Here is a 22,003-nt window from a genome sequence, read left to right as displayed (position 1 = left end):
CCCACAAGGAATTTTGGTCCCACGAAGGTGGCGCGCCCAGGACTCTTTAGACGCCACCCGTCCCTCAAGACGTCTGACCCTGTCCCCAGTGTAGCTCAGCAACTTGACTTCATTGCCAAGACACGCAGTCCGGTCTTTCCACAGAGGTCAAGCCCGGGGGTTGCTAAAATATCTTAAGCGCATCCACGCCTCTCTCTCCCCTAGGTGGTAGGACCCGCCCTCTGCTCCACCGACCCCTCCAGGTGAGTGGTAGCTTCCCCCAGCGCGCAAGGTAGTGATGACACGCGTCCCCCCTCTTCCGAACGCGAGTTGGTAGCGTCCGTGACGAAGTTAGCTTGATCCTCCCACGCGCGCCTCCTTCCTCGCCGCAGCTGCGCCCTGTCCGTGCCACTGAGTCTCACGTGCGGGTAGCCCACCCCGCATCTTCCTCTCGCCTCGCTGCCAGAGGAAAGTGGCTGTATTTCCCTTCGTCCGCCTTCCACCCAGGCCACTGGGGCGAAACGGCCAGGCCCGCTCGCTTACGTCACCTCATAGCCCCGCCCCCTCAAGGGTCCCAGGCCCTTGCGGCGGGGGTTGCCCGGGGGGAGTCCGTTGAGGCGGCCGGAGCTCGGCGGAGGTTGGGCCAGGTGACTGGTCCAGGCCATGCCGAGAAAGAAGCCCTTCAGCGTGAAGCAAAAGAAGAAGCAGTTGCAGGACAAGCGGGAGCGGAAGCGAGGTCAGTGCAGGAGCGAGGGGAGGGGGCGGGGCTCGGGCTCCCGCACATCTGGAAGGAGGGGTGTGACGGCCGCACCTCTGCGGGGCGTGGGAGTGGGCGGTGGCCGCGCGCGGACGCTCGCGGGCCACCGCAGAGGGGATTCTCTTACCCCAGGCTCCTTGGAAGGGGTGGGAAAGGATGGATAGTTGGGGGAGGGGAACCCCTCCAGCTCTAACCGGGCGCCATCCCCGCAGGTCTCTGGTGGAGGAATGACTCCCCTCACACACATCCGGTAGGGTGTTGAGCGGGATGGCTGGGAGCCCCCGGCCTCAAAAGAAGTGGGGTCTTGTGAGAAGCCAGGCTGACCGAGGAGGGGGTCTTACAGCCCCTTAGAACCCGCCAGCTCGGCGTCACCAACTCCTCCCCGCAGGGCTCCAAGATGGGCTGCGATCCAGTTCCAACAGCCGCAGCGGGAGCCGGGAGCGGCGGGAGGAGCAAACCGACACCTCAGACGGGGAGTCTGTGACCCATCATATCCGCAGGCTCAACCAGCAGCCTTCCCAGGGGCTGGGTCCTCGAGGCTATGACCCAAATCGGTGAGAGTAGGCGGGGGAGGGGGGTGTACTGGTCAGGGCTTCCCCGCCTACCCGGATGTGAGAGTATTGGGGGAAACTCGGCTATTGCTGGTGGAGGAGATGGGGCTGGGATGCCACCGTTCTCCGCAGGCAGCTGGGCTCACCGGAGCAGGCCACAGTTCTCTCTTCCGGAGGGGCTGGAGAGAGTTCTTGGTTTTTAGAAGGGCGAGGCTTAGGGGAAGGTCGAATACTGTGGGAAAGAGAGACTTGGGGAGGGCTTACTGAAAGGAGACTTGAACAACTCTGAAGAGAAAGCTCTACGAAGTTGTCTGCCCAAGAGGGGAGTTTGTGGTCACAGGATTGCAAGAGATGGCGCGGTCCCTGTCCCATTAGATACCGGCTGCATTTTGAGCGAGACAGCCGGGAGGAGGTGGAAAGGAGAAAGAAAGCAGCCCGGGAGCAAGTGCTACAGCCGGTCAGTGCTGAGCTGCTGGAGCTGGACATCCGAGAGGTCTATCAGCCTGGCTCAGGTGAGAGCTCAACACACGGATGTTTGGGAGAGGCAGTGGGCTCGGGGAAGGAGCTTGGAAGAGGAAGACCTGACTGCCGGGAAGGAGAGGTTCTGCGATGTACTCTTGAGCCCTGAAACTGATGTTAGACTTACTTGGACTTTTTCTTGATTTCCCAGTCCTGGACTTTCCCCGACGTCCTCCTTGGAGCTATGAGATGTCCAAGGAGCAGCTAATGAGCCAGGAGGAACGTAGCTTCCAGGAGTATCTTGCAAAGATTCATGGGGCTTACACCTCTGAGAAACTCAGCTACTTTGAGCATAATCTGGAGGTGAGAATGCAGTGGGGACAGGAGTGACCTTTCATCAAATTGGTCTGGGGTCGGGTAGGAGAGGGACTCCAGGCTTAGGTACTCTTCCACTGATGTTGTCTTTTTAGACATGGAGGCAGCTGTGGCGCGTGTTGGAGATGTCTGACATTGTCCTGCTTATCACTGATATCCGACATCCAGTGAGTACTGGGAATGAGGGTGGCAAGGGGGAGGGGGAAGGAAGATTCTTGTAGGGTAAAGGGCAGAGGCAGAAATTGGGAGCTGGAGAGGTATCTTTCATTTCTAGTCTTCTCTGTCAGTATGACTAATGTCTGCAGTCAGGAACTCAGTCTTTTATTCATCAGTGTCACAGCTTACCACTTCTGCTCTGGTTAATTGATCCTTTTTTTTACTTCCTTTGATGAAAAACTACATAATTTGTTTCCCATCCCACCAGAGCTAGACCCATAGAAAGTTCTAGTGTGGAGCTCCAAGGGATTCTGTGAAGGCAGCTAGGGCTTCTCCTGCTCCATCATGTTAGTCACTACAGAATTCAGCCTCACCTGCAATAGTGGTTAAGACAGTGGTTAAGGCTCTAGTCCTTGCTGCTAGATGACCCTTGTGTTAATGTGGCTTTACCACTTCACTGTTGTCCTCTAGTGAGAGAAAGGGAGGTCTGTGGGAACATTTAGGTTGGAAGTCCTTAACAACATATATACACGCATTGGTACACATATGTGTGCACTCACATGCACTCACACAGCCACATATGCTTGCCACAAACATGCACACGCATATGTGTGTGCATATGCATGTGTATAAACATAAGTGCATGCACATAAAAATAGGTGTGAAGTTTGATCCCAACCCCCACCCCTATTCCTGACCCCAGCCTTTATCCCAGTGTGCTAGGTATCACTATTTCCTTGTCTTGTGTTTGGCTCATTTCCATTCCTAATTAGGACCTGTAAGAAGTTCCCCAGACAATTGCACAGGTATTGCTTACCATTACTTTATTTTCCTAGTTTAGTTTGGCTGATTTACCCTTTTGCCCCAGAATCTGCTACCACTAGAGCCTTGTCTCTGAGCTGTGCCTGGTGAGTGGGGAGCTAGAGGCAGAGAACTCTGGGTTGATCTCTCATTGCTCCCTCCTCTCACCAACCCTGTCCCAGGTTGTGAATTTCCCACCAGCACTTTACGAGTACGTGACTGGAGAACTTGGGTTGGCCTTGGTCTTGGTCCTGAACAAGGTGGATCTAGCCCCACCGGCTCTCGTCGTTGCCTGGAAGCATTATTTTCACCAGCACTATCCCCAGCTCCACATAGTCCTTTTTACCTCTTTCCCTCGGGACCCACGGACCCCACAGGACCCTAGTAGTGGTGAGTGGGCAATGAGGAAGGCAGTATGGGAGAGGTGGGTGGCAGGGGACAACAGGGAGAACAGAGAGGCTTGTTGACAAAGGAGTACCTGATATTGGTCTTCAGGGTGGTGGGTGAGATGGAGTGCATAAGCCCATGTGCTAACACTTTTGTGCCCTCTGATCTCAGTTTTGAAGAAGAGTCGGAGACGGGGGAGAGGATGGACTCGGGCACTGGGGCCGGAGCAGTTACTGAGAGCCTGTGAAGCCATCACTGTGGGGAAAGGTATATACCTCTTAGAGGGGAGCTGTGGGACGATACGTGGAAAGCCCAAGGCTTGAAGTCATTTTGCTTACCTTCCTTAAAGTCAGTCCCTTCTTTATGGATGTAGGCAAGAAGCCAGAGGGAGGGGTAGAAGAGGGAGCAGACTGACTTGGTGGCAACAGAGGCAGCAGGTAGACAGGAGCCCCAGTGGTCTGTTGCTTTCAGTCTTCCCAGTATTTTTCTGAAACTCAAACATTCATATGATTTCTGTGTGGGGTCAAGTGAAGGCTGGGGAGAATGTATTGTGCAGGTTGGCACTCTCGGGGCGCCAGTTACATCAGCTGTGCAGTGTATAGTCTGTGCAGTCATTTATGGTGGCCCTAGGGAGAACCTTCATCATAATCTCCTTCTTGGAACAGTGGACTTAAACAGCTGGCGGGAGAAGATTGCCCGAGATGTGGCTGGGGCCACCTGGGGAAATGGCTCTGGGGAGGAGGAGGAAGAAGAGGATGGACCTGCAGTCCTTGTGGAGCAGCAGACTGACTCAGCAATGGAGCCAACCGGCCCAACCCGGGAGCGCTACAAAGACGGAGTGGTGACCATTGGCTGTGTGGGTAAGGAAGCAATGGCCCATGCATGGCAGCCTCCTATGAGGTACAGAGTTTCACTCTTTGGAAAAGGAGGGTGTCGGCAATAGTGGAAGTATCCTGGCACCCCTGAGTTAAATTCCCCCTTTCCTTACCTTTTATTAATTTTGAGGAAGTTATTTACCCATTTTGAGTCTTAGTTACTTTGATTTTTAGAATGGGGATGCTGATACCCAATTAGAATGGATGTCAGGAATGAAGGGAATGGCATACAGAGAGCCTAATGATGCCTGACAGATAGTGATAATGGTAATAATCACGATTGTTGAAATTTAGTATTTATGTGGTACTTACTATGTACCAGGCTTATTCTGAAAGACATAGATTTTAACTGTTTACATGGTAGTAATCAATAGTAGACCAATCATTAAATCAGAGCAGGAGCTTTGTTAGCATTAGTATCTTTCTGAGCCTTATCCCATTAAGTTTGTTGTCAAGGAGCATCTTCCCTGAATTAATAGCCTTGTCTCTGCTCTTTTTGGGGAGGAAAGGAATGTATGATTAAGGCCCAGAGACCCTTTCCTTTGCTGTGGGACAGGCAGTCCTGAGGTTTCATTTACCTCTAGTTCTTAGCAAATATTTACTGAGTGCCGGGTGCTGTTCCAGGGATGGGTTATGCTGTTGTGAAAATGGCAGAGAAGTCCTTACCCTCACAGAGCTTATTTCCTTGAAAGTAAGTTGATTCATGATTTGAAATCATATTATTTAGGGGCATTGAAAGGTAGAGAGTGATCCAGCGAGGAGGGTTCTCATGCAAAACTCCCTCTGAGAAGAGCCCAGGATGTTCAGAGGAAGTAGCTATTTGGAGATAATGGGAAAAGGGCCTTCCTGACCAAGGGATCAGTAAATGAGAAGGTCTTCATGTGGAAATGAGCTTGGTGATTTTTGGATAAGCCAGAGTGTCAGGGCATTGGGGGATGGGAGCCATGGGGTTGAGTAAGATGGAGGAGAGGGGCAGGACTGGGGAGTTCAAGGTGAACTCAAGTGTGAAAGCTACTGGCTATAGAGCTGGGGCCTGGGATCTCAGTTGGGTAAGAAGAGAAGTAAGGACATGAGCTCAGTATAGAATAGTGGTTTTGTACTAGAGTCAGAGTTGAAGATTTATTGGAACTGAGGAAACAGAGTAAGTGAGCTGAATTGATAGGATATCAGGGCAGAGAGAGTGGTGCCTGTGGTTGAGATTTTGAAGGTGTGAAGTGACAAGGTCCAGAGTACAACCTTGACAGTGGGTAGTTGAGGAAATGATCTTTGGAAAATAGATGCAGGCACCGAGAGGTCAGAGTGCTAAACAGAACACCTGTGCAGATACCAAAGTCACCCAGAATGACGGAGGTGGTCCTGAAGAGAGCAGCAGTGAGCCCCCAAGGGTTTATAGTCTTCTTCTTGGACAAGTTGTAATGATTATGAGATACATGTTTCACTTGTGTTGGGCATTTGGTCTGCTGCAGGCACTGAACCACACAGTTCTATTTGTTTCTGTTTTATTTAATCCTGACTACTCACTTGTAAAATGAGGAAACAGGCTCAGAAAGTGAAGCAAATTGCCTTGAGGTTACAAAGCTGATAAGTGGAGAGGCCAGGATTCAACCCTGGCAGCCCAGAGCCTGATTTGTTTGAAACTTTTAAGGTTATACTGCTTCCTTGATTTCTGAGCTTTACTTCCCTTTTTCTCTATAGCTGTTGTCTTACCTGTCACAGAGTAGGGATCTGTCCAGTGTTAATTTTCCTTGCCTTCTTTAGGTTTCCCAAATGTGGGAAAGTCCTCGCTGATCAACGGGCTGGTGGGGCGGAAGGTCGTGAGTGTCTCCAGAACCCCCGGCCATACCCGATACTTTCAGACCTACTTTCTCACTCCCTCTGTGAAGCTCTGTGACTGCCCTGGCCTCATATTCCCCTCCCTTCTGCCCAGGCAGTTGCAGGTATGAGGTATGATGGGGCAGGGAGGGAGAGAAAGCAGAAGGCCAGGAACAGGCTGAGCATTCTTGTTTCCCCTCAGGTTTTGGCGGGGATCTACCCCATTGCCCAAATCCAGGAGCCATACACCGCAGTGGGCTATCTGGCCTCTCGAATCCCTGTGCAGGTCCTGCTTCACTTGCGCCACCCAGAGGCCAAGGATCCCTCAGCAGAACATCCCTGGTGTGCCTGGGACATCTGTGAAGGTGGGCTCCATGTTCCTGGCTTCTCCCCTTGCCCTTTACCCTGCTCTATCTCCTCTCCTCTTCTCAGAGGTTCTGCTCTTGGTAAAATATCTGGCTACTCATGCTTGGATTTCTGTCGTGGAGCCAGCAAGATCTGTGGCCAGAGAAAAGTGAAATGAAGCTGTGGCCAGAGAAAAGAGAAAATGTTCCAGAGAAAAGTGGAAGGACTACGTTATGGGAATAGGGTGATGGTGACTGGGTCCGGTTAACGGCTTCCCTCCCCATTATTCTTTTCTCTCTTCAGCCTGGGCAGAGAAACGTGGTTATAAGACAGCCAAGGCAGCCCGGAATGATGTGTACAGAGCAGCCAATAGCCTCCTGCGGCTGGCACTGGATGGCCGCCTCAGCCTGTGTTTTCATCCGCCAGGCTACAGTGAACAGAAAGGTCAGACAGCCAGTGTTCCTGTGCTATGATGTAGGCAAAAGGCTTTGTGGCTCAGGGTCAGATCTGGATTCTACACCTGTTAGCCAGCTCTGTGTTACTAAACATCTTTGAGACAGTTTCCTGATCTGCAAAACCAGGGTGATAGTTGCCTCCTGGTAAGGTGGTGGTAGAGAGTAGAGTTAATGTATGCAGAGCTGTTGTTCAGTGCCCAGCCTGTGGGAGTTTGAGTGAATGAATGAATGAATGAATGCCAGCAGCTACAGAACTGATTGTTACTCTTAGTTTTTGCTTCTTCCCCATCTTTCTCTGGCTTTAGTTCCTTGCTTAAAACTCTCCTCCATTCTTTTCTTGTTTTGGTTCCCCAGGCACCTGGGAGTCCCATCCGGAGACCACAGAGCTGGTGGTTTTGCAGGGCAGGGTGGGGCCAGCAGGTGACGAGGAGGAGGAGGAAGAAGAAGAGCTGAGCAGCTCCTGTGAGGAGGAGGGAGAGGAGGACCGGGATGCGGATGAGGAGGGGGAAGGGGATGAGGACACCCCGACTTCAGCTCCAGGGTCCAGCCTGGCTGCCCGAAACCCTTATGCTCTACTGGGTGAGGACGAGTGCTGAGTCCTTGCCCTGTGCCATCTGCTCCACCCAGTATCTCTGCTTTTGGACTGACCTGAGGGTACCTCCCCTCTGCCATCCCAATTGTGAATAAAGATTGTCTGCTTTGTAGCCCCTTCCCCAGATGGACTGAGGTGAGAGCGGCTGTTTTAGGCCGACAGTTGTGGGAGACTTCTCTCTTCTTCTCCCTTCTTTTCTCGTGCATTCTTTTTGGGAAGGAAAAGCTCTCTTAAGGGTTACTTCACTGGGTTCTAAGGCCCTGAAATCCACTGCCTCTGCTCACTTTCCCATTCTGCACTTTATGGATCCTGTTATCAACATGGGGCGGGGAAGTCACTTCAGGCTTTGAGGCCTGGTCTAAATCCAACCCTCTTTTGGAGTTCATGCCATTCCTTCCTTCTCAGATTTGAGCAGCAGCCTTGTGTGTTCCCTGCTGCTAGACCTGGGTTATACTAGGATCTTTTTGGAGAAGAAGTGGTAAGAGGTGTGACAAGCTGATGTCTCCATGTGAGATTTTTACAGGATTTATTGAAATTCAACAACTACTTTTTGAGGGTCAACTGTTTGTCTGGATCTGTGCTAAGTACTGAGCATATAAAGATGCACGAACAGGACCTGACCTAAATGTGCAGCTTTGCCGTGATTAAGATCCCATTTTCAGATAACCAAGTTTTTGGATTAAGAAGGGTATGTGATGTTCTCCAAATCTTTGGGGCTCATACACTATAATTCTAGGACTTCCTGTTGATAGAATTTTTAATTAAGACAATGTTTGTGAAAATGGTGATTAAATGTGTAGAAGTAGCATCTTAATTACTGGCAAACAACTAGTGTGCACACTTACGATTTGAGCAGACCAGCCTCTTAAGTACAGTGTTAAGCTTTATTATTTAAAGGTCTACATGCATGGAAGGTCTGTGAGATTCATAAGGGAGGGCACAGAATCAGCCTTCTGAATCCCATTTGCCCTGGTTTTGGAATGAAGCTAAAATGAGCAGTGCAGGGTCTGAGCTAGAAGTCAGCAGGTAGACAGCTGTCTTATGGAGTCATGTGCATTTCAGCAGCAGTTCTCTTGTGAGTCAGCGTATTTTAACATTTGCTGTACTTTCTTAAGCAAGCAACTGGACTCCTAGACTTAATTCTTGGAGGAAAAGGAGAATGAGATTTGTTTTGTTGGCTGCCACAATGTTGTCTGGGTTGAGTGGTAGCAAAAAGTATTGTTTAACAGATTGACAAACCATTAGGTGTAGGGGAAGGAGAAAATGCGAGTACCAGATTTTTTCCCTTCACTCTAAAGCATCCCATGCAGGATCTGGGTCATGGGGCAGTTTTCGGTAATGCCAATAGAAACCCTGCAATCCAGGAGTGAAGGAAACTAAGTATATTTAGGAGAAGCTGATATGTTTGGCTTTTGAGGCCTAGTCACATACTCCCAAGCTCATCCTCTGTTGGTCCAGTGCAGACATAAGTCCTGGAATTTGCATTCCAGAACAAAGATTAAATACTGTGAGCATGTGAATGTGCTTAAAGGTTGCTCAAAATATGCTATAAAAGAGAAAAAGTCCCAGTTAGAGAAAAACCCACCTGTCTCCCATTTTTGGCTCTTTAGAAGGCTCTGATAGAAGAAAGGGGCTCCAGGCTCAGCTTCCTCTGAGGGTTCATGATGTTTAGGGAAGCAAGAGACTCATCTGCTGCTTAGACGTAGGGACGTTAGTGTTCTCAAAAAATGGAGAAAGGGGAGAAAATCAGAATTCTACTTGTCCGCCCACCCCCTGCCTCCACCACAATGCTGCTTCTCATTTATCTTTTTATCTTTGCTGTCTCTCTCATGAGTTTCACTAGGGCCATAGGGAGAATCTGGGGGTGGGGATGAAAAGTTGAGGCCTGGAGCTGGAGGGGAAGCTGAAGAGGGTGTAGGTTTATGCTAAAGACTTAGAAGGAGGCAATTCTAACATCCCCAGTGGGCTATACTGTAAATGATTCTTCCCAGCCCCTGTCAGTGACTCACTCACTGTAGGAAAGTAACACTGGGAAAAGAACTATCTTAGCAATAAATAGATTCCAGAGAAGGACAAATAATACCTTAATACCAGTGCTTGGGGCTGAAGGTTGAAACTGTCTAAAAGAGACAAGCCAGGGTCCAGTCTCCCTTCCATGCTGATACACCCAACACCCCCGTCCTCACACTCCTTGGCCTGGGTCATATCCACTATGGGGATACTTGACCATGGAGGTCTGGGGCCCTGACAGTTCCCATTGCTTCTGGCCTTTCTCTCTCTCTGTCTCTCTCTCTCTCTAAGTTTATGTATTTAAGTAATCTCTACATCCAATATGGGGCTCAAACTCATGACTCATGTGACTCAAGAGTCACATGCTCTACTGACTGAGCCAGCCAGGTACCTCTCTGACCAGTCACTTGATGGAGAGAACTCATTGTTTCTCTCATTCATGCTGACATTCTATTTAGACATTGAACAACTTCCTCCTCCCCACCTCTTTTTTTTTTTTTTTTCCCAGACTGAGTTCTAATCCTGTTTCTGGGACAAGGTAGCTGTGTACAATATAGGGTAGTTCAGTTATCTGGGCCTTTCTATCTTAATATCTTATGATCACCAATACAATCAAGTTGGTTGAAAACGATATGTGCCAGGCATGCTGAGTTTTCTGGAACATTTCAAGAAATTGAATAAGGCATAGACTGTACCCTCAAGAAGTAAAACAGCTAGATACTAATAATACAATAATTCTATAGCACTACGCAAATTAATTATATGTATCTATTGAACTTCATAACCAAGGTGGATAGAACTATAATCACCCCAAGGATTCATTCACCCAATGAAGTTTTGTTGAGCAATCACTATCTGCCAGTTGCTCCTAAGTGGTAAGTGATACAGAAGTGGTCCTCTGTGGGGCTCACAATTTACTAGAGAATGGAAACAGACAATTACAAAAAGAGTATAGTAAGTGCTGTGAGAAGAGTCATACAAGATCCCGTGAGTTAGTAGTGGCTCCATTTGGTTGGTGGGGGGGTGCTTGGGATCTGATCAGGAAGGAGTGGTATAGGGCTGGAAGCTGTGTTTGGATAGCAAGTTATATAAGGATGCAAAAAAAAAAAAATCAGTAGTCTATGGTAAATAATTGCTATGGAAATACTAAGCAGGCAGCTAAGCTAGTCTTGGTGAGTCAGAGGAAGCCTAGAGAAACAGAGATCCAAGCTGAGACCTGAAGACAGCAGGAGTTAGCCAGGCATTGAGAAGGCAAGAGGATTCCAGAGGGAACAGCAAAGCTCAAGGAACAAGCACTTGACAAGTTGGGAAGACCAATGTATTCAGCATGGCTTAGGGGCTTAGGGTGCAAGGTAGAGGTGGGGAAAAGTGAAGCTGGAGAGGGAGGCTTGGGCCAGCTCTTGCTAGGCCTTGTCAGACATACTAAAGGTGTAGAGTTTATCCAGAGGAATAGTGAAGAACTTTAAGCCTAAGAACAAGGAGAGATTTGTGCCTTAGATCACTTTGGTTTCAGTGTGGAGACTGGTTTGGAAAGGTAGAGAGATCCAAGGCTTTTGCAGTGATCCAAGGGAAGAGAATGGAAACAAGAATTAAGGTAGTGGCTGATGGAAAGAAGAGAAATAGTTTTATGGGGTACTTAGAGGGTAGAGTTAATGTCTGGGGAATAGTTTTGCTGTGTGGGGGAGGGAGAGAGACAAGGCAAGATTTTGTACCATTTCTGACTTGGAACCAGAGTAGGTGATGATGCTATTTCCTGAGACAGGGTTTATTCGAGTGGAGCTTGGAGGAAGGGGGGGAGTCATGGCTGCAGACAGATTTGGGCAGCATCAACACACTGGGAGGAGAGTAAAGTAGATAACCCACAGAAAGTTCAGCATGAGAAAAGAAGAGGGCCAAGGAAGAAAGTGGAGAACATACATAAAAGGGTGGGCAGGGGAAGAGAAGCCAGCAGACAGGATGAAACCTGGAAAGTGTGGTGCAATGAAAGCCCAGGTAAGAAAGAAGGAAGGGTGAAGTGTGGGATGTTCCTAAGAAATGCTGACACCAAGAATGAAGAGTGGCTACTGGATTTGGCAACAAGAAGCCTTGGTGATATTGGTGGGAGTAGTTCCGTTGGACAGGTGAGATCAGAAGCCCCAGGATGTAAGGCAATGGAGGAATAATTTGGAGGAAGAAAATGGAGGCAGTGGAGGAAGAGATACAGTCTTCAATAAATTTGGCTGTATTTGCAAGGAAAGAAAAATGGAAGGGGCAGATTATATAGAATTGAGAAACTTTTTTTTTTTTATATAATACTTTGTGTTAACATGTTGGGAAGAAGGATCAAGTGAGGAGGAAAAGTTGGAAATGTGGGAAAGTGGGAATTAGGATGGAACAAGCCCTGGAGAGCAGGTGATGCACTGAGAGTCCCAGTGCAGGGAGTACCCTCCCTCAGGAGCTGAGTGGCTTCTGTCTTAATAGAAGGAAACAGCACTGACATTCAGCTGGTCTGCACTGGTACATCTCAACCAGTTGTTAAAACACTTTTGTACCAGTTAGTAAGTAGTATAAGAATAACTGTAGTAAGCAATAAACATAATAAAACAAATTCTGATATGAACTCATCAACTCAAGCTAATTAAGAGATTGCAACAGCCATGGGTAAAGGGTTTTCCCCTGCACCTGAAATGCTCTGTAGCATTATCTGCTGGTGTGGCAGCATCACTGCAGGCTGAGAGTTGCTTTGCACATTTATGAAGCACTCTTTAAAATTGCCTGTTTAAATTATCTTTGAATTATGGAGTTGCTACTGCTTCTAAATAGTTTAGCTTCATTTTGATTTTATTGCTAGTATATTGTCATTCTTGTGCCAGTAAGTTGCAGTGTTTTAATATTTAAAAATTCAAGAATTTTTAATAAAATACTGATGCCAAACTTGCATAATGAGACAACAAAGTTTGGATGTTTCTTAATATGTCTTTTGAAATCTCAAAGTGAGACTCTCTTGATTGCTGATGGGAACAAAGAAGAAATATTAACGAGATGCATCCTGGAATGTCTTCCATTACTGTGTAAAAATCAGAATATTCATGTAGAAATTCTTTCTAACTTTTTATTTTGAAAATTGTCTAATACACAGACAAAACCCCCAAGATCCAGTCAAGTTCCATATGTTGCTTTGTTGTTGTTGTTGTTATTGTCCTCCTCTCTCTTTTTTTCTTTTTAATCCAGAACAATCAGTATTTTTTCTTCATAGAATTGACTTTTTGAAGACATTAGGCTAGTTGTTTTGTTTTGTTTTGTTTTGTTTTAAAGTAGGCTCCACATCCAATGTGGGGCTTGAGCTCACAACCCCGAGATCAAGAGTCAGATGCTCCACCAAGTAGCCACCCAGGCACCCTAAGGCCAGTTGTTTCATAGAATGTCCAACGTTATGGATTCTGTTATTATTTCTGTCTGGGCATTTAACTTGTTCCCCAATCCCTCTGTATTTTTTCTTTTCAATTAAAAACTTAGATTCTGATTACCCAATTTGGGGACTAATTCTTTAAAAGTGCTTAACATTGCCTCACATCAGAAGGGATGAGATCATCCCACAACTAATGATGCTTAGTGTGATCACTTGGTTAAGGTGGACATTGTCAGATTTGTCCTGTAAAGTTTCCCCCTTTGCAATTAACAAGTCATCTGCAAGGTTCTTTGACACCATGACTATTCTAAAACACTTTCACCTAATAATTGGCATCTATAGTGATCCTTCCCTGAGTGAATTTATTTCATCAGTGGTTACAAAGCAGTGCATTTCTAATTCTCCCCTTCCTACATTTATAAGGGAGTAGTTATCTAGAGAGGAGCTTTCCTTCATCAACTAGGACTCTAGAGTTCCTTCTAAAAAGGCAGGGTAAATGCTTTATTATCTCTCATTAATTACCAATTTTCAGAGGAAGGTGGTGGCATATTAATCTACACAGGTGGAAAATCAGTCTTTTTCTTTAACTGTGAGATCAGGGTTTTTATCCATTTAGTATTTTACAACCAATTACAGTCATTCTTTTTGTGCTCAAACTGTACTAAAATATGTCCAGTGGGCATCCTTTAAAACTTGACTCCTGTGTCCTTTTGAGGTGCCCCCAAAGTTGTCTGTGAGCACTTTCTTGCTTTTGGCACAAGATGTCCCAGACCCAATCTTACTTTCCCAAGCTCTGGACATGGAATCAGCCATTTCTCCAAGGATCACTGGTTCTTTTAATGAGGAATGATTTTTAGAAAGCACTGTTTAGGAGCTGGGAGAGTTCATTGCTTCAGAAATATCACTGCTTTCAGACATTTAAGGCAGTGTTTAGAAAAATCATGAATTTATATTGATATTTTCAATTCAAATTTTATATTATAGTTTTCTCCTTTCTTTGATTTTATACTTTACATCTTTTATCAGGGTAATTGAAAATCTTGTAGGTTTCTTTTCTTTTCTTTTTCTTTTTAGTAGCCTCCATGCCCAACATGGAGTTTGAATTCATGACCCTGAGATTAAGAGTCTGTGCTCTATCAACTGAGCCAGCCAGGTGCCCCCAAGGTAATTGAAAATCTTGGCTCTTAATAACCTGGACATATTTACCTATTTGCTTTATCTTAAGATATACATAAAATAGCTTCAGAACTGCAACAATCATAGTACTACTAACAATAAAATCGCTAAATGAAATGTAATATTTATTTGCTGTTTTTTTACTCCTTAGAGTATTTACTGTAAAGGATGTACAGAGTACTGCATTCAGAAGTCACCTGAGATAATTATTTTCTCTAATGGCTACCTTAAAATTTGCTAAATAAATAGGTTTATTTCCTTTAGTTTTCAGTTTTAGACTTTTATTTTTTCTTTCAAAATTAATTTCATTTTTATTATGTAAAATGCTTAAAGTGTTTAAAAGTAAAAACACAATTAAAAACAGATGTACTCAGACAAGTATATTTATCCTATCCTCTCTTTCATTTCTTCCTTCCCCCTCTAAGTAACCATTTTTATTGGTTTCTGTTTTATTTCACAATTTCTTTTTACAAAAATAAACACATATGTATAAGATTCTTATTTAGTCTCCCTTCTTATACAAAGAGTAGCATTATATAGACATCTTTGCACTTTGCTTTTGTTATTTAACTATATATCCTGATGGTTGATCCATATTAGTATGTATAGGTTATTTTCATTCTTTATTTACAGCTGCATAGCCTTGTTGTCTGGATGTACCATGGTTTATTCAGTTTCCTACAGATGGACATTGTGTCGTTTCTAGTGTTTTGCTATGACAAACAATGCCAAAATGAATACTCTCATCCATGTTCACATTTGTAGAAATATGTATTGTAAGTAGATTACTAGAAATGGGATTTCTGAGTCTAAAGGTAATTATAGATGTAATTTTGTTAGATGGTGCTAAATTTTATTCCACAAGGATTCTAGTAAACATTTTGCCCTCCCATCAGCAATGTTATAGTGGGCCTGTTTCTCCACAGTCATTAATAGGTTGTTTTGAAAAACTTTGGCACTTTTGTCACTCAGATCAATGGGAAATTGTATCTTGGTGTAGTTTTATTTATTTATTTATTTTTTATTATGAATACAATTGAGCATCTTTTCATATGTATTAAGGCCATATGCCTTTCCTTTTTCTTTTTTTAATGTTTACTTTGAGAGAGAGAGAGAGAGAGAGAAAATCCCAAGCAGGCTCCACACTCAGCATAGAACCCAATGAGAGGCTCAATCTCACTGAGCCACTCAGGCTCCCCTGCTTTTCCTTTCCTATGAACTCTCCACTGATGTCTTTTGCTCAGTTTTCTTGTTTTGGTATGTGTGTTTGTGTTCTGTATTTTTAAGAACTGTAGCAGGGAGATAAGCTATAAATTACTTGTGATATGTTATACATCTTTATAATTTATCCTTCAATTTTGTTTATTATTTTGCAAAAACACATGTATTTTTAATTTTATATGGTCAGATTTGTTAATATTTTCTTTTATTCTGTATTTTGAATCATACTTAGAAAGGCCTTCCCAACCCACAGGTTATAAAGGAATTAATCAATGTATTCTTTCAGCACTTGTATGGTGTCATTATTTATATTTAAATTTCTGATCTATTGGAGTTTATTTTAGTATGTGAAATCAAGTATGGCTCTAATTTTATCTTTTCCCAGAGGCTATTTAGTTGTTCAATACTATTAATTAAAAAGCCTATCTTTCCCCCAGGCATTTGAGATGCCACTTTATTGCACACTAAATTTTTATATTTACTTGATCCTATTTCTTAACATAGTATTCTTCCCCAGTAATCTCTTTCTCTATTCACTTGCTAATACCATACTGCTTTAATTATGGAGGATTCATATTACTTAAATATCTAATCAGATTGCCCTGCCCTCAAATGTTCTTCCTTTTCAGACATTCTTGGTTGTTAACTTTTCTATATGAGCTTTAAAATAAGACTAAATAACTCTAGAAGAAAACAATGGGAATATATGAAATTTATCAATTAACTTGGGCAAATCGATATATTTATGATGTTGAGTCTTTGTATTCCAAGGGAAGATCTTTTGATATTGTGCAGGAAGTAGTACCAAACATGACAAATAATTTGTGTTTTTAAATGAAAGGCAATTTGGGTATCTAAAAAGAATAGTGGGGTGGGGCGCCTGGGTGGCTCAGTTGGTCGAGTGTCTGATTCTTGATTTTGGGCTCAGGTCATGATCCCAGAGTCATGGGATCAAGCCCCATATCAGGCTCTGCGCTGAGTGTGGAGTCTGTTTAAGATTCTCTCTCTCTCCCCTTCTGCCTCTCTTCCCTGCTTGTGTACATGTGTTCTCTCTTTGAAAGAAATAAAGAAGGAAGGAAGGAAAGAAAGAAAGAAAGAAAGAAAGAAAGAAAGAAAGAAAAAAAGAGAGAGAAAGAAAAAAAGAAAAGACAGAAAGTAGTTGGTATAGCTAATGATGTAAAAGTTGGGTACAGAGTGTACTCAAAAGCTGTTTGATAAAAAGTAAAAATGCTAAACAATGTTAACAGAAGCTACCACTACCTTGCTCACCCAGTGAACCCAGCCAGTCCTCTCAATTTGGACTTGCCTTCATTGTCAACCTGGCTTGGCTGAGTTTCAGGGCTTCCCCAGTGGTCCAAATTTGGAACCAGAATTGAATATCCCAAGGCCCAAGGAAGGGTTATTCACCAGCCACCTCACTCCGCCAGGGAGAGAAGGATCAGGGGTCCTGTTCACAGAGCCCAGGGTCACTCTCCAGAAGCCCTCTGGGATAAACCTCCCTGCCTTTCCCCTTCTGCTAACCCTTGAAACCAAGCAGGCAGCCTTAAAATATTTCAGGTTTTGGCTCCTTTTGCAGAGGGCTGAGGTTTGGCCTGTCACCTTGCTAAACCACAGGTCTCTCTTGTTTATCAGCTGGGTAAGCTTGTATGGGGTTAGAAGACCACACCCATTCCTAACACAGGTCCTTTCCACTGCACAGCCTGATCTCCCTTAGTCCAAACTACTCAGCAAAGGGCATGGTGGGCACTCTCCAGAGGAGGCCAGACCGAATTGTCAGGAGAGACTGGACCGAAAATTCCGCCATATAAGAGGGAGCAGTGCCCATGATGAACCTGAATCCAGAACTGTGGATCTGGGAGACTGGAGTAAGAACGGGGAAAATGGGTCCCAGGGTTTAGGAGGAGGCTCATGGTCAAAATGTGATAGGGTTCAGCCTTCAGCACTTGGGGATCTCAAGGAGGGAAAATCTGACCTGGGGTGGAAACTTTATTTATTTATTTATTTTGCATATTTAGGCCCTATCAGGCTAGACTGGGTTTCTCATCTGTGAGTACAGGTGACTGGGCTTCAGCTCAGGGGAGTTGTCTTCTACTTTTTGTCCTCGAGTCTCATTACAGGAGTAGAAACTGAGGGGTGCAGGGCCAGTAGCTGAATAGGATTTGGAAATGCAGGACTCAGAGCTGAGTGTTGATTATACCATACCAAAACTTGTTTTTAAAAAATATATGAATATATGAACATGCATGTAGTCTTCTTTTAGTAATTATATTGAATCCTCAAGAACCCACTTCCTAGTCAGGAGTTATAACCCCAGCCAGTGCCCAGGAAGTCCTGAGTGCCCCTTCTCCATCATAATCATCTTTTCTCCCCTCACCCCCATCCCAACTAAGCATGGTTCCCTCTTCTGTGGTAATAGTTTCTTTGCTTTGCTGTATGCTTTTCCATTGTGTTTGCACTCTCTGTGAAGTAAGGAATAGCTTCCCAATTCTGATTTTTCCTTCCTGCCCACAGGAGATTTCCCCCTCAGAGCTGAGAATCTCACTGGGCACTTCAAGTTCTGGGTTGTGGTGGGCTCTGGTGACCACAGGAGTGTTTGGAGCTGCTTCCCTCTGGCTGTGGTGGGTAAACTCTCCTTCTATCCTCTCTCATCAGCTGGCAAAAACAATCCATGAATAATGTGCATAACATCATCTTCATGAAATGGTGGTGGCGAGGGCTGTTAGGAAGTTGGGAGAAGAATTCTACCCAAGTGAATGAATTTAGAGGCAGTTTGTCATATTAATCCCATGAAAGGAGCCATGTGGGAGACTAGAGTATGCCAACCTGCTCAGGTCAAAGGGTTCGTAACTCCTCTTACCTCTCTCCATTAAGGCAGCCTCAGTGACCTTGCTTGGCCTGAATGCTGGTGCCCCACTCCCCAAGAACACATCCTCCCATGCAATTTTACCTTCCTGGTGCAGGTATATGGTAGTTTGGACTGGACTGGGAGTCAGAGTTACAATTATTTACTTATAAGAATGTTACTGACATCTCAGTCACACATTAAGCTCTCTTAATTGTCTTTTTCATACACACTAATGTTTCTCAGGGATTTAATAATTGCCTGATGTTTTCATTTTCTTACTTTTCATGATCTTTTAATTTTATAAATGTGAATCCTTCTCAATCCCTTCAGATTCATTATGGTTGTTGTCTAGGTCATTTTGTTGGTGAAGGCTCCCTTCTGCCTTCCCAGCACCTAGGACACCCTAGCCCTTCTAGGCCTCTCCCAGCTGTCCCGTAGACTCTTCTTCCTCCTGACTTTTCTTGGTGACTCCCTTTTCCCTCTTGTGGGTTGATGCTCTGGTTTCCAAGATTCCACATCTTTTTTGGTATACACCCTCCTTTTCCTGGAGTACATCCCTATACTTCCCAAAAAAGGTTCACAGGAAGAAAATCTTAGTTTCCTTAATGTCTTATTTTCCTTCTATTTTATGGGACTGGGTTTGGGAGTCATGGTCATCCCCAGCAGGGATATCTAGGGCCACAGGAAGATCCCCATCAAGGTGCACAGATGGCCCTTCTCCTGATGAGGAATCTGAATCATCCCTATCCCGATTACCCAAGCAGGCAGCACAATGATACCAGGGCCTGAGGTCTTCTCTGACTCTTAGGTCCCTTATAAGTCCCTGTTTGGGGAGATTAAGCTGAAGGACTAGGTGACCTTGTACAAGCATCATTAGGCTCTGGGTCTTAGTTTCCTTCCCTGGGCAATGTACTGATTGGAAAGCCTTCCTCACATAGCTGAGGATCAGATGTGGAGGAAAATGCTTTGATAATAATAAAACAAAATTTAAAAAGGGGCATCTGGCTGGCTCAGTCACTAGAGCATGTAACTCTTGTTCTCGTGGTTGTAAGTTTGAGCCCTGTGTTGGGTGTAGAGATTACTTAAAAAACAAACAAACATATTTTAAAAAACAAAAAGCAAATGACAGCCTGCATTTATGTTCCTTCCTGAACTTTCATGGAGGAAGAAAGAGAGGAGAGGCAGAGCAAATGGGAATCACAGCCAGGAGAACAGAAGGATGGAGGGAAAAGCATAAGAGGTCGGAAGGGGAAATGAGGAGGAAGGATAGTTTGATGGGGGAAGAACCTGCAGAATGAGTCACAGTAAGTGTGATAGAGGGGTGGAACCTGGGAATATCTCTGGAAACCCACATTTGGCTGCTTTTACAGTTCTCACTTCTCTATCTACCAGGAGATCCATACCAACTTGGTTAGAAACCTACTAAAATGGAACTGAGCTCCTGATTTTTAGACTGGCACCATCACCATCCCCAAGCTCTTTCTTTACTTCTTTGCTATCTCCTCACCCCCCATCCCCAACTCTTTCCCTGGTGCTCTTCTTCCCATCATGTTATTCTTCCCATCATACTCTTCAAGGCAGCCACTTTTGGGACTCCTGTCATGACCAACAAAGCCTTGAGTGACCATAGCACTCATTTCCTTGTCATTCTGTAGTCTGGAGCTTCCTCCTGTCCCCCAACTCCCTCTCTTGTTCTGCACTCTCCACACACCCTTTCAGCGCCAGAACTTGCCTGATGGGAACCTGCAGGACAGCCTGCAGGACAACTAAATAGCCCCAGTGTCCCAACTAACTCCCTGTACTCACTCACCTCCCTCTGCACTTACTCACCTTCCCCCGACCATGCTCTTCCTGCATTCTAAGCTATAATCCGTTCTAGGTGTTATCAGTTCCCAAGCAGTGTTTGATCAAGCAGAGTGGCAGGATATGGGTGCTGAATTCAAGGCATGGGAGGTAGGATCCCCTGCTGGGGGTTCTCTGGTTTTTAAGATTAGGAGAGTTCCAGTTTTATTTTTTATTTTAGAGAGACAGAGAGAGCGAGCAAGCACACACTCGCATGAGTGGGGAGAGGGGCAAAGGGAGAGAGAGAGAGAGAGAGAGAGAGAGAGAAAGAGAGAGAGAATCTTAAGCAGGCTTGAAAGCCTGATGCAGGGCTCTATACCAAGACCCTGGGATCATGACCTGGGCTGAAATAAAGAGTTGTCCCCTCAAATGACTGAGCAACCCAGGTGCCCCTGGAGAGATCCAGTTTTAAAGGAGAGGTACTGGATAAGAACCTAGGTGACCAGTTTCAGTTCAAACACCATCCTCTCTGGGCCCAGTTAATTGACAAACTGGACTTGTTAGGGGATGGAAAAACATCTAACTTGACTTTTTCATTATATAATTCTCTCCAAAGGCATCCTTTGCCCTAGGCTTTTCTGAGCACTACATGGTCTGGTACTGTCTTGCCTGTTGTTAATCTGGGGAAGCTGAAAATCTTCTTGAATTTGGCAGGTTTTTTTTTTTAAGTTTATTTATTTTGAGAGAGAGAGAGAGAGAGAGAGAGAGAGAGAGAGGAGAGAGGGAGGGACAGAGAGAGAAGGAGAGAGAGAGAGACTCCTAAGCAAGCACTGCACTGTCAGCACAGAGCCCAATGCAGGACTTGGACTCACAAACCACGAAATCATGACCCAAGCCAAAACCAAGAGTCGGCTTCTTTTTTTTTTAAAAAAAATTTTTTTTCCAACGTTTATTTATTTTTGGGACAGAGAGAGACAGAGCATGAACAGGTGAGGGGCAGAGAGAGAGAGGGAGACACAGAATCGGAACAAGAGTCGGCTTCTTAACCAACTGAGCCACCTAGGCAACCTGAATTTGGTGGGTCTTGATGGTTTACCTGGTGGTGTTATCCAATCCCTTATCCCCAAGGGATCTGAGGCCCTGGTAATCATATTTTTCTCATCTGGGGTTGCTGCACATATGCTTTCATAGTCATAATTGGGCATGGAGTACCAAGAGACACCCACATGGATCATCTGAGTTCTACACAGACTCCTACCTGCCTTCATAATGGAGGCCCACTTCCTCTTCCTGTTAGGGTTACTCCTACCAGTACTGAATCTCCTTTTTTCTTCTATTGGTGTTTGGATCCAAGGAGACCAGAGTGTCTAGACAGCAGCCACAGTTTTAGGTCAGTATGACCCTTACTGTAGCACTTGGCAAGAGGGTTCCATGACTTCTAATCCAGCATAGCCAGGACTAAAAGAAGCAAGAAGCACAAATTCCCCCAGTGGGTTATTGGCTGTAATAGAAAATGAGCCCACTCCTCCCATCCCTTCATTCTTGGACCAATGTCCTGTGTACTGTTCTCACTGGGGCCATAACACCAGATAAAGGTCTCTGATTCAATAAATACACTACATTATGAACATTGACACCTTATCTTGAAAAGTATTACTTCTGAGCTGATGCTTCAGCAGCAGTATCAACAGATTATCCCAGTGCTCTGCCAGCAGCTTCAGATTGGTGCAATGTGTGATATTGTCAGTGGATACCATGGTCATCGCCCCACTTTTCACTTCTTATTTGTTGTGAAGTGGGTCTCCTGGACAGAGCTATGTTGTATGGGCCAGACACTCTGTAATTCCCTTGATGGTGGTATTTGGCCAAGGTTCTAAGAACAGAAAATGCAAATTCTTACCCAGAATCAGTGTCTATTTGTAAGAAATGAACGACTGGCTCTTGAAGGTGGAGAAAATCCAATGTAGTCAACTTGCCATCAAGTAGCTGGTTGGTATTTTTGAAGAATATTGCCATATTGTAGGCTGAGCATTAGTC

The 22,003-nt window shown here is 45.1% G+C and overlaps 1 protein-coding gene and 1 pseudogene across 1 annotated transcript; both read left to right on the top strand.

Annotated features, from left to right (window-relative positions):
• The first annotated feature begins 363 nt into the window (after window positions 1-363).
• GNL1 (G protein nucleolar 1 (putative)) lies at window positions 364-7,656 on the top strand. Its single transcript, XM_003985869.6, has 12 exons — window positions 364-715; window positions 1,125-1,290; window positions 1,663-1,799; window positions 1,958-2,109; window positions 2,217-2,288; window positions 3,261-3,468; window positions 3,637-3,732; window positions 4,131-4,325; window positions 6,099-6,277; window positions 6,355-6,517; window positions 6,801-6,941; window positions 7,307-7,656. Exons 1-12 carry the CDS (start codon window positions 643-645, stop codon window positions 7,546-7,548), a joined length of 1,824 nt encoding a protein of 607 aa, XP_003985918.1. The 5' UTR covers window positions 364-642; the 3' UTR covers window positions 7,549-7,656.
• A 3,919-nt stretch (window positions 7,657-11,575) lies between these two features.
• LOC101099461 overlaps window positions 11,576-22,003 on the top strand; it is a 60,063-nt pseudogene continuing 49,635 nt past the window's right edge.

This window comes from Felis catus, chromosome B2, assembly GCF_018350175.1.
Source record: "Felis catus isolate Fca126 chromosome B2, F.catus_Fca126_mat1.0, whole genome shotgun sequence".
NCBI lineage: Eukaryota > Metazoa > Chordata > Mammalia > Carnivora > Felidae > Felis > Felis catus.
Note: the sequence above shows the minus strand (reverse complement) of the source record. Positions and strands in the feature narration are given on the sequence as shown.